At 49.1% G+C, this 11,477-nt stretch overlaps 4 protein-coding genes across 5 annotated transcripts in view; 1 reads left to right on the forward strand and 3 right to left on the reverse strand.

Annotated features, from left to right (window-relative positions):
* The window catches only part of Mep-1 (zinc finger protein MEP-1), a 19,739-nt gene extending 17,954 nt beyond the window's left edge, over positions 1-1,785 (reverse strand). Inside the window, exons 1-2 of the mRNA XM_078187178.1 lie at positions 1,364-1,785; positions 1,053-1,164 (exon numbers count right to left, since the gene is read on the reverse strand). Coding sequence (XP_078043304.1) covers positions 1,053-1,164; positions 1,364-1,638 — 387 coding nt within the window. The 5' untranslated portion in view covers positions 1,639-1,785. The remainder of the gene's footprint in view (positions 1-1,052; positions 1,165-1,363) is intronic.
* Positions 1,786-1,800: 15 nt separating this feature from the next.
* Positions 1,801-3,976, reverse strand: LOC144473428 (uncharacterized). 2 transcript variants are annotated; one of them, XM_078187283.1, is made up of 4 exons: positions 3,860-3,976; positions 2,792-3,468; positions 2,177-2,383; positions 1,801-1,885 (listed from the first exon to the last, which is right to left on the reverse strand). In XM_078187283.1, exons 1-4 carry the CDS (start codon positions 3,974-3,976, stop codon positions 1,882-1,884), a joined length of 1,005 nt encoding a protein of 334 aa, XP_078043409.1. In that variant the 3' UTR covers positions 1,801-1,881. The 2 variants fall into 2 exon arrangements, with proteins under 2 accessions (XP_078043409.1, XP_078043408.1); XM_078187282.1 differs by lacking the exon at positions 1,801-1,885 and having other exon boundaries at positions 2,267-3,468.
* A 393-nt stretch (positions 3,977-4,369) lies between these two features.
* Positions 4,370-6,363, reverse strand: LOC144473427 (uncharacterized). Its single transcript, XM_078187281.1, has 2 exons — positions 5,133-6,363; positions 4,370-5,060 (listed from the first exon to the last, which is right to left on the reverse strand). Exons 1-2 carry the CDS (start codon positions 5,796-5,798, stop codon positions 4,380-4,382), a joined length of 1,347 nt encoding a protein of 448 aa, XP_078043407.1. The 5' UTR covers positions 5,799-6,363; the 3' UTR covers positions 4,370-4,379.
* A 995-nt stretch (positions 6,364-7,358) lies between these two features.
* On the forward strand, positions 7,359-9,225 carry LOC144472553 (uncharacterized). The gene is made up of 3 exons (XM_078185750.1): positions 7,359-7,627; positions 8,416-8,560; positions 8,615-9,225. The coding sequence occupies exons 1-3, from the start codon at positions 7,396-7,398 to the stop codon at positions 8,904-8,906; spliced, it is 669 nt and encodes a 222-aa protein (XP_078041876.1). The 5' UTR covers positions 7,359-7,395; the 3' UTR covers positions 8,907-9,225.
* The last annotated feature ends 2,252 nt before the right edge of the window (positions 9,226-11,477 follow it).

An 11,477-nucleotide genomic window follows, 5' to 3' on the forward strand; every position in this document is an offset into this window, starting at 1 on the left:
CTCTCTCTCTCTCTTGGCCCTCTCTCGAGTGTTCCCCTCGGGGACAGGAATAACGCCCGACGTGCAACGTCCTTGCTGTTGCAACGTCATCTTTCTCGGGGAACGTGTCAATGAACGCCCGTTCCCGGAAGGTTTCGGGGATTGCCCAACTTTATCGCTTTTAGAAACGGAGAGCCAAGTGACCGTGTTGCTGCGAAATTAATGCATATTTCGAGGAAGTAACATTATTACAAACTGCTGCTTTTGGATAATGTGTATACGAAAGGGTTTAACCAAGTTGGAACTTGGACAGGCCGAAACGGTGTAGACGAAAAGTCAATGAATATACTGTATGTACATATATGAATATACAATATGTATACATGTACATATATGCGAGTGTAACGAACTCAATTTTTAACATGGTTTCCTTGCTTTTCAACGTAATGCACCACCAGCTTCTTGCTATTGGAACAGACTTACAGAAAATCGATGGTCTCTCCCGAGAGACGTTATCGTTGGTGCAACAGGAATACTCGCGGAGCTTGCGATTCGAATCTTATATTCGGAGTCACTGTTGGGAGAGATTGTATTTGCACGACGATAATCGTCCACATATGTATCTACCTATTACAGAAACTTCAAACACTAGCTATTGAATGATTTGCCAGAAGAACCGACATTTTCGACTCGTCTTCCACGAGAGCAAGCACTTTTGAAAATAAGTGAAACAACTTTGGAATTAGCGAGGAGCAACGGAATACCGTCGATTGCTCGGGAAAGTAGGCATTGATAAAGACGGCTCTCATTCTCCCATCAGCACGACTATTTCCATTCCGGTCGTTCAGGGATCGTGCAACGCGCAACGACGAGAATAACGCGTCGGGACGCCATCTTCGCGTCCGTTGCAGTCCAATGTATTTTTACAAATGGCAAAATAGCGGGATACGCTCGCGTAAAGCGAATCGGGGAACAATAAGTGGAAGTCGCAGTCGAGGAAAGTATCTCCCAGTAAATGGCTTACCCTACGCTGGGACCGCCGATTACTTTCCTTTCCTTTTCCCTGTGCCGACCTTTTTGTGCGCTTTCTTTCCGGCGACTTTCCCTGGGACTGCATCTGCCGACAATCTCTGTGGCTTCGATGGCGGCAAAGGCGGTGCCTTCGGTCTCGGAACCGGAACATCCCTGAAATGTCAATCCCGAGAAATGTCAAACGTGTCTCACAGATCCAATAGATTGCAAGTTTTACGCATTTAATATAATATCTCGTTCATTTTACTTTAAACACGAATCCTAGAAGTTGTGCTCTTAATAGTGTTTCTGAACAAGTTTAAGTAAATTATGAAACACTGGACCATATTCAACGAAATCTCTGTTCTCTTACTTGATGGCGATGCTTATTTCCTGCAGCGATCTATCCTGGGTGACGTTTATCCAAAGGTTCGACTGCGTCCTCGGCTTTGTGCACAAGCCTTGGGCCGAACAGCATTTCGCATAATCGCGTTCCTCCTGGGCCTGAAGCTTCCTCTCCCAGCACTCCTCCCATTTGCGTAAACGTTCCCGCTCCGCCTCCTCTTTCTCCGTTTCTTGTTTTCGTCGTTCCTCCTCCGTCCGGCTTGAAATCCTCTTTTTCTTGTACTTTTTCTTCACGGTCGGCATACTTTCGCTTTTTCACGTTCCCCGCATTTTCAACGTCTCTTCGTTCTCAAGGCTCGTTAACCACCGCTTTTCCGGCCGTTTTTAATTGTTACAAAGATTGACGGCCCCCTACCGACGCGACGTTTATACCCTCCTGGTGGTTATTATGCCGATCGAGTGTCGCGTGGATCGGTATCGCAATCTATGGTTTCGACGTCGAGACGTTTCCCGTTAAGAGCCGAGTCGACGTTTCGGGAAAACAGGTTACCTGCAAGTTAATTACGAGCTGTCTTTGTACTCCGATAGAAGATCGCGAACAGGAAACATTAGACACGAGACTATTTATTGTGCCCGTGATCGCACGACAATTTTGACGTAGGTTCGAATCGAGACGATGCAGTGAAGCGAGCAGCAACGTAGCGTGCTCGTTCGGCGATTATTTCACAGCAAATACGAATAATCGATAAAGGGGAGGAAAAATATGCGCGAAATAAAGAAGGATCGTTTTCCTTAATAACGCTATTAGAAATGGTCGATGCTCGATTAGTTCCTCTCTCACTTTTGCTTGCAGTTGCAGCTATAATCCTTCACTGGACAGCCGCACTTTTTCGTGCTGGGCTCTCTAGGCGACAGACTGCCGAAGGGTTGAGATGCTTTCGGCGGTGGCGAACAACAAGGAGGACACTTGTCGTCACCCGACTGACCTAATTTTACGAGGTGTCCAGGCTGCGGGCTGCAGCAGGGGTCACAGTTCCCCGAAGCTTTCCTATTGGACAATAAAAGCACGCTTTTCTTTCGAATGTTCTTTTCATACAAATTAACGACACGAAATTCAAACGATAGACCGAAGCGTAGAAATAAGGCGGAGGAGAAACAAACCGAAATGCTTGCGCGGTAAATCTAGAGAACCATCGGCTTCTTGATCCAAGGTCCTTAAATTGGCATTAGAAAGGGCCGAGTTCCATCGGGACAGCTTCGTAAACCCAGACCATGGCTCGAATAATGAAAAAGGATCGGTGCCCTGGTCCGAGCTTTACGACTCTCCGAGCAAACAATAAGCTCCGAGGGTCGTCGTATCGTTCGAGGATTAACAGCAGGGTGCAGTGGTTCGAAGAACAAGAAGAAGAAGAAGAAGAAGAAGAAGGAGAAGAAGAAGACGCGGGGAGAGACGTACCCAGGGTGGGGCGGTTGCCGGGAGGGGCAGCAGGGCCGCGGGCCCCAGCTGGGTTGCGGGATCTTGACAGGTGGCGGAAGACACGGGGGCACCGGCGTGGGGCAACAGGTCCTTCCCGAGGACGAGGATTCTCCGCTGCCGTCGAGGCCTTTCGTCGTGCAGGTACATTTCACCGGAACAGGTTTGTAGCAAACGGACGGTATCTTCTTGCACTGGAAAACGGGACTGTCCTCGACACCCTTGAACAAGTACGGTTTCCTGTTGTGCGGTATCTGAAACTGCGTGATGATCTTCCGACCGAAACCGGAGGCCCTCGCGTACACCGTCACCGTGCCGACGCACTGGCCCGTCGCCGTGGTGATCTTGAACGTGTCCTTGATCGTCTGACAAGGGTTCGGGATCTTGAACACTTGCTGGCTGAGCACCGCGTTCATCAGGGCTTTGGCCTCGATCCGATGGCTGCCGATAACCATCACGTCCGGCAAAACTCCTGGCGGCAGCTTCTTGTAGACGGACATTTGGATCGGAAACGTGGTCAGCGGTTTTTGCAAGACGATCGAGGGCAACGCGAACAGGCAAGATTTGCCCTTCTTGAAGATTTGTGTGTCGCCGTCTTCGCAGGCGCAACAATCCGTTAGCGCCTCCTGGCAGATGTCTATCGCTGGCAGACCGAGAACCTACGAGAACCGTGTAATAATGCCGATAATCCAGAATTAGTTGCGCGAGTTCTCGAGTTAGGAAACAGCTCTCGCGTTCCTATGGCCGAATTTGAAATTTCAGAGCGAGGCCGTGCGAGGGACGAGTACCTGCGTGTTATGGAAAGACCGGGTACTTAAAGATAACCTCTGCACACGTAATTCTGTCGAATAAAAATCGTTTTCACTCTGGGGTACCGCGCAATGCGAAAGCAAACGATTTTAGATAAGAGATGAAAAGTCGAAGACCATCGATAATTGTTAAACGTGCAACGACGGTACTCGCAAAGGTTAGGATTCCCTGTGAAACCCGTTCCGGCCCTTCCAATTAGTAAATTAATGTTAAATAGACCAGAGTGCCGATTATTATTACCTGAAAGGAAACGCAGGTGCAAGCGGGTAGCAGCTCATCCTGCATCGCCCTAATCACGGGGATCTTGACTCTGTCAACCAAAAACTCGATCAGAAAAAGCTGCTGCTCCTCCCCCATTTCAAATACAAATCGGAAAACAGCGTAAACTTGATTTCATGGCTCTTTGGAATTCGTTTTTCGGTCGAAAGCTCTCGCGGGTATTGAACTGGTAATTTAGAGAGAAATTTCGAATGGAGCAATTGCACGCGGAAAATTTCGAAGTTCAGGGTTCGAGTAGATGGCACTCGGTGTCGACGTTCGCGAAATGACGCGGCCCGTCAAATTCTGGCGCCTGTGCGCTCGCGTCATCGGAAAAAATTCTTTGACAGAGCGCAACTCTTTTCGACGGCTTTTTCTAGCAACGATTAAAAATCTACGTTGAATCGCCGCGCTCCCGGATCGGTGGGCCAAGATCGCTTTATTCATTGTCACGTACACAGAAAATCAGGAAAGATAATACAACTTCCTCGAGATAGATTTTTTAGTAATCTTTCTTCGGCTCTTTCTTCTTCTTCTTCTTCTTGGCTTTTTTCTTCTTCTTGTCCTCGTCCGTCTGCATTTCCCTGGTCTCCATCCTGATGGGCGGTCCCTTCTCGACGCCCTTCGGTGTTCTCATCTCCAACTGTATGTCCGACTTCTCGCCAGCACCGACGATGCCCTTCTTGCCGATCCTTAGCACGAAGACGTCGTGGCTGGGATCGGAACACTGGTGATCGGCCGACTCGTGCTCGGAGCTGACGGTGACCGTCGGTTTCTTGTCGTTGCCGGTGTCCAGGACACCGGAAACCTTGAGGACGACCGCCTTTCCGCACGGTTGGGCCGGACCGCGGCTGGATTGGATCAGGCCGGTCTTGTGCACCTCGTCGCAGCTCTCGGGTTTCAATCGCGACTTCGATACCGTGGTCGGGTACCCGGATACGTGCTGCCCGGCCCCGTCCGAGCCGCCGAACTGCCTCTGGCTCGGCTCCGGCTTCAAGGTGGCGCCGTCCGGGTTTCCGCAGGGCGTGCAGGGATGCTTCTCTTTTACGCAGACCCGACAGGGCGAGCAGCCTCCTCCGCCCTTCTCCGTCAGATCCTCCGCCGAATCCTTGCCGACGTCCGCGTCCTTCGAGTCGATGATGCGGCACTTGTAGCCGACCGACTTCCGGTCCACCTCGTTGCCCTTGAACGAAGAGCCAGCGATTTCAGGTTTCTAGTCGAATCCGGCCGATTACAATGGTACATTTGGCTCTACCTTGAACACGTAAGTGTCCACGTCCATGTCGGGCGGCGCTTCGAACTCCGTGACGATGCTCTGCCCGAAAGCGGATATCCTGACGAAGATGCAGACGGTGCCTACCTCGTCGCCCTTGTACAGCAACGGCACCTCGCCCTCGAAGCACTTTGGGGGCGGCGCCATCCTGTGCCAGCACTGCAGCATCTCCTTCCTGAGAGCCGCGAAGTGCTTGCTCATGTTCAACTCGCCTTCTCCGATCGGAACGTCAGGCTTCAACCCCGCCGGCATCTTCTTCTCGACGAGAAGCGTCACCGTGAAGTCGAGGAGCTTGTTGACGACGGTGCGGTGATCGACGGCGAACAGAACGGACCGTCCCGAGTAAAAGTACTCGACGTCGTCGGCTACGCCAGCTTGCGGCTCGAACAGAGGGTCCACGGGCGTTATCTCGATGGCCTCATCGTTCGAGAAGTCGAGGAAGTTGACGGTGATGGTCGTGGGGACGAAGAACATTTGGTTAAGCTTCGCGAGACGGTCACCGGTTACGTGGTGCACCAGGAACTCTAAGAGAAAGAGGTACTGCTCGTTGGTCTCCGGCGCAGCATCTCGCGTTCCGAGCGACGCCGAGTCTTTGCCGTCGTTGGCCTGCGACAGGTTCGGGGACTTCCTCTTCGAACGACTGCCCATCGCTGCGAGTGTCCAGGGTTGCGACCGACATGGAACGGACAGCGATCGGCGACCTTCGAAGGGGATCTCGCCGAAGTTGGGTCGCTGCTTCTTCGGATCAAGCTCTCGCCTGCTTTCGCCTGCTTTCGCCTGCTTTCGCCTGCTTTCGCCTGCTTTCGCTGCTCGAGGCTCGGGGTTAGACCTTGGACCGTCGCGGCATTTCCATGAAGTTTTCGTCGACGGCCCGCAAAAAGATCGATAGGCGATGGGTTTCAGACTGATCGCGTAACCTTGGGAAACCGCGAGTCGCGGTTGGCCGACTGACCACGTTATTTTAGCATCGGCAGCTTTGGTAGGTCACCGTCGCCTCAAATAGAGTCGCCATCACATTTTATATCACGCATTCGGATCGTGGTCGCAATGCCGACGCGACCCTTGACCGCTCAACGGAATATGTATTCAGAGTCGGCGATTGGAGATTCACATTTATTTTCATTTCGAATCGTCGGCCACGTCACGGAAAATCTAAAAACAATTGCGTTCGAGATACTTTTCCGATACGAATCCATCTTTTACTCCGATTCACCTCGATCGAATACGTTGCTCCGCGCGCGATACAGCCCACGCGATTCTTCGAGATAAGAGGCAACGATGAGTATTTAGATTTAAGTGTATCGGCGACCACGATGTAAACGTTGCGAGAGAATCGAAAGAACGATTAGAATGAATCGTTACGATTTTATCTAATCTTTGGATCCGCTGAGTCAGTCGTGTTCCAGTTTCCTGAAATTTCGGCAACGAAGCGACGCAGCGTAACGTTTACCGTGTCTAAGGTCATCGTTATCTCGATTTACAGGAACAACCGAACGAGTTCGCACGGGTCTCCGTCGAGTCGTTTGGCCATCAAATTTTATGGCTCGGTAACGGTCCCGAGAAAAACGTCCATTTGGGATATCGGGTTCCCGCCCCGCCCCGCCCCTCCATTGATCCTGAAATATGTTTATGGTGAGAAATCTCAACTACACTTTGTTCGAGGAAAGTGATTTATGGGTTGCTTAGTTTCCAGAACCACCGGCAATATCTTACCGTATAGTCAATGTCTCGCCAACTTATGCGTCCGATGGGATTTTCCACCATGGAAAACCGTCGGCTACTCATAAATGCGTTGCCAAGCAGCTCGAGCCGGTCAAAAGGACTTTGAGTAAGCGAAAGAAATTATTTTGATCGATTTAACTCGATTGATAGGCGTACAATTGTACAGACTGTTCGATCCTCCGCTTTCGCGGCTGTGATGCTAGAAATCTTCTTCGTCGAGTCTGAATGGCCTCTCATTCGTCGAATATCAAGTCGAGTACAATCAATCGGTTAACGATATGCGAACGGTATCGACTACCGATGCACCCTTTTCGCTTTCTACTTCGTACCTAGCGTACCCTGTGTCGTACAAATCTTTGAATTGCACGAACTAGAGACCCCTTCTTCGTGTCATCGAAGTTACAAGAACTCTGAATAAAGGCTGGCAGGTCGAATTTCTTTTGAATATTAGTTGAAAACCCGCAATTTCCGCAAGTAGGAAGCTAGCTTTGGATTTCGATGTAACTCCGCAGCTTTCGTGGCAATGGGACGCGCGCACGTGTCGGTCAAGAACGAATTAGGCGAAAGTGTACGCGCGTGTGTTACAGATGATCCGGTAGCGCCGCCGCGAAATCTGGACCCACGGCTCTTGGATCGGTCGATTAATTTGGAGACCGAGGGGTTCGTGGACCCCCCTGGCGCAGACGATGGCAAGGTCTTCGAGACGCTGAGCCTGATGCCCAGAATTACCGGAGTCCGACAATCTGCGTCGCAGCGTACGTATCGAGACAGTTATCTACCCCAACGCGCAACACGCGATCCATCGTGTTTTCAAGATGATCTCGAAAATCGTGTAGAATCTAGATCAAAATCTATTTCGTTCTATTTCGTGCTCCGACGATGTCAATACGATGAATGCGATGCAACAGCATTTCTAAAATTTGTCTTGCACTGCTGCCGATCCGTGTTTCGTTTATTCATTTTTCCTACAAACGAGGTGCTTCTTCCATCGAATTTCGAAATACTATCGGGTCTCTTATATCTTTAACGGATAGAGAAAAGTTGTTCGGAACGAGAAGCTTCGAAGCTTCGACGAGAGTCGTTGAAATTACAAGTGGCTTCTACGAACGACAAATTTACAGACAGAACATAGATTTCGGAATGATTATCGTGGACAGTTTCTTGTCGTTCGATCGGAAATTGCTACTCCGGTCTTGTTATCTTTATACCAATAACGCGTCCCGTTGCTCGAATAGCCATCTGGAATTTTAATTGTTCCCCAATTAAAGCAACGAAGGGACACGTATTGCCCCGACAATTTCGACCAATCGAATATAGGACGCACACGGATAATAAGACGTCCGAGAACCAATCTACTGCGAAACGAGTCGCGCACGACACTAATTTCCTAATGAATAGAGAGGGATTTCTAACTCGTCATTTCTAAGCCAATTTCAACGAGAGCTAGACAAAACTAGTTCGATCGTTAATCGTTGCCAACAGATTCTGCTTTGTTCACGGGAGAAATAAATTTCTGTTCGACTCGATTCTTCACAATTTACAGCTTCCTGTTCCATCTTCCCTCGTTCGCAGCAGTACGAACTATGGCAGATCCGCGACAGACGAATCAAGGATGGGAAGAAGTTTACGGAAAGTTCTGCTGCAATGGTAGAAACGGTGGAGTGCACGGAAGGAGAAGAGATCGATAAGTAAACGATCCGTTTGTTTGTCCCGAAATCGCGATAAAACGGCATTTTCTGCAGATCTGCGACCAACGGCGAAGCATGCGGCTATTTTAAACCGCCATTTTGGTGGGGTGGCGAGACCGCAAGATCTGGAGGACTTCCGGTCGGCGATATCGACGACTACGCGTACGAAAAATTGCAAGAGCCCGAGCAAGACAACAGAAAGATCAGCGAGAAGTTGCAGTTGGATCATCCGATGAAGTATATGCCTGGCTCGATCCATCGATCGCAGGTGAAAACTTTTCTCCGAGATAGCCTAACGGTTCGATGGCTTCCACAAGCCGTTAATTATGATCACGAGTCGCGGTAAGAATCGCGGTCGAGCAAGCACGAGCAATTCGTCTCTGTCCAGTGTCCTCGATCGCAAAGTCTGCGAAAAGAACTTCTTCTTTTATCGCGGGGCAACGGTTACTTGCGCAGTTTCGCATTTCTGAAAATGCAGCCGCGTGCACGCGTTAGGCGCCGACGCGCGTCACTCTAAACTCTCTACACCTAAACGTAAACGATTCGTCCGTGGAATGGTCACCGTGAGAACGCCGCATACGCGGAATTAAATATCCGGGCCGCAACACGAACTGAGCGGCCTTCGAAGCCATAACCTTTCCCCTAACTCTCGCAAGCATTATCTGCGACGCACTCTTTCGCCGTGTCGCAAAAATCTCGACGTTTGATCCGCGAGTTGCGTAAAACCGTCAACTGCGGCGGCTAAATCTCCGTTCGCGTGACAATAATCTCGATGTGCGTAGATCGAACCTCTCGCGGGCTTCTTTCTACATATATGCTTAACCGCGGATACAGTTCGCCAGCGTTTCCACGCGATTATTGGCTCATCGATTGCGTTCACTCGGTGCTGTTAGCGACCGCGGCGATAACTTTTAATCTCTTCTATTTAAAATCAATTAAGAAAATGACGACCCCCGGCGGTTCTCTACTCGCAGTACGCTGGACACGGACAATTTAGCGCGTGCGTCAGATTTAGAGGAATTACGGTAACTAGTCGTATTTGTGCAGTTCATTGATGCCTCCGCGTTGCCGTGTGCACAGAGACTCACGTGCGTGCTGCGACACGAAACGCAAACATCGCGTGAAATGGAACACGCGTAGTTGTTTCAGTTTCGCTCGTAAATGGCAGACACCATATCGTCTACTGCAGCGAAGTATGCCATTTTTCGTGAAAACAATCTACGCCGCGCGCAGCTGCGCATTTATACCATAAACGTCTCGCATCGGTCAGCTCGCTGCAAAGTGTTTCGCGATTCCCGCGCCAACGACGAATCCTTTATTTTCTAGTCTACTTCGCATCGTTCAAAGTTGGATATTGGAGGCACAACATCGGCTTTTACGCACAATTTCGACGAGTTTTTTTGACCATTCGACTGGTTTAGGAGTTAACTCTACCGATTTTGAAGCGTGAATTTTATCTCGAACGCATAAAGTCAACGTGCCCCTAAGCTGAACTAACCGTATCCACCTATCGATAGAGTCCAGGGGCGTCGAAAGACAAGACCATGAAAGAGATCCTGGATAAAGCGGATAGCTTCAAGGTGACGTTAAAATTCGACGAGAAAGTACCAAGACATGGCGCATCCGTTGTCGAACGTTCCTGTCCGTGTCCTATGGAAAAGCCAAGCGAGTATCGAAATTTGAACATTCCACTCGTTTAAGTAACTCGATTCTACGATTCCGACTAGAGGGAAATGATTTATTCCGCAGTCGTGCAGAGAACATGGAAGGACAACACAGATAAACGTTTCGGAGATAGCGATGCGCGGTGGCAGCTGGTCGACGACAAGATAGGTTTCGTAGGAACAAACCTCGAAAGACAGGCGACACTGCGAAAATTGTCGAAACCATTTTTGCACGAGCTGCACAAATGGTACTCTGACAATAAACCGACCAAGCTTGTGCAGCCTGCGAGATGGCCCGGGAAGAGGCCTATCCCTGAAATGCGTTTCTCGCATTTATGACGCGCGTCTTTCGTCAAAACGAATAGGAAAATTTCGATTTCAACGAATTCGCCGATAACGCTCCCAGCCAGCCAAACAAGAGCTTCGAAAAAGAACTGGGTTAACATCGCGGAGATGTGAAAAGAATTGCGAGCTAATAGTAGCTGTGTTATCATAGTCGATAGAGAGAAGTCAATACAAACGTACAAACAATTATGCCACAATTTTCCATTGATAAGCTCGGCACACGATGGATTACTTCGATCAAACAACGATTCATATGCAAGCACTTGGCTGCGTAGGTGCGAGAACGTCGATCGGTTTAGAAAAATTCTGCTCGGTCGACTAAATAACAAATTTCTAGCGCGAGCTCGCAAGTCGTCGCGCGCGCGAACGTATGCCTTTTCGCAGAATCGATTTACCGCGCGATCTTACTATTAAGTTACACCTCCTATAAGATTATATTTCCTTCTATGCACAACTCTTGCAGATTCCAGGGCTGCGACGTCGTTGAATCTAATACATATTGCGTTTTGTTATCGTCTTGCCAGTTTGTTCCTCGGCTTTATTTTCATTTTTATCGCGTGATATACAAATATATATACATATACATATACATATACGTATATACGCGTAAATTCATTTTATCTGGCCTATAGATAGACGCGCGTAAGTGCAGGAAAAGTATTTCCTTCCGTTTACTATAATAGCAATCGATTAACTCGTATAAAAAGTGCGATATACTTGTGTCGCTGGTGCGTTGCAATTTTCGTACAATTAGTCTGCGAACGATATCGACTATCATGGAGTATTTGTAATTTTATAATTATTCTTCGTGTTGAAAGTAATCTGGCTCATTGACAGAAATAGGTTACTGTTATTGATAAAAGAAGAGACGTATTCACGGAATTAAATATCGCAAAGGAGTTCGCATT

The sequence above is a fragment of the Augochlora pura genome, chromosome 7 (genome assembly GCF_028453695.1).
Source record: "Augochlora pura isolate Apur16 chromosome 7, APUR_v2.2.1, whole genome shotgun sequence".
NCBI lineage: Eukaryota > Metazoa > Arthropoda > Insecta > Hymenoptera > Halictidae > Augochlora > Augochlora pura.

Excerpts from the sequence above, each read along its gene's own strand:
- LOC144473428 (XM_078187282.1), bottom strand. The coding sequence starts at position 3,976 with ATGGGGGAGGAGCAGCAGCTTTTTCTGATCGAGTTTTTGGTTGACAGA. Across the intron at positions 3,469-3,859 it reads GCACCTGCGTTTCCTTTCAG|GTTCTCGGTCTGCCAGCGAT; the intron begins GTAATAATAATC and ends CGGTTCTCGTAG.
- LOC144473427 (XM_078187281.1), bottom strand. The coding sequence starts at position 5,798 with ATGGGCAGTCGTTCGAAGAGGAAGTCCCCGAACCTGTCGCAGGCCAAC. Across the intron at positions 5,061-5,132 it reads TGGACACTTACGTGTTCAAG|GGCAACGAGGTGGACCGGAA; the intron begins GTAGAGCCAAAT and ends TCTTCGTTCAAG.
- LOC144472553 (XM_078185750.1), top strand. The coding sequence starts at position 7,396 with ATGGGACGCGCGCACGTGTCGGTCAAGAACGAATTAGGCGAAAGTGTA. Across the intron at positions 7,628-8,415 it reads CCGACAATCTGCGTCGCAGC|CTTCCTGTTCCATCTTCCCT; the intron begins GTACGTATCGAG and ends CACAATTTACAG. Across the intron at positions 8,561-8,614 it reads GAAGGAGAAGAGATCGATAA|ATCTGCGACCAACGGCGAAG; the intron begins GTAAACGATCCG and ends CATTTTCTGCAG.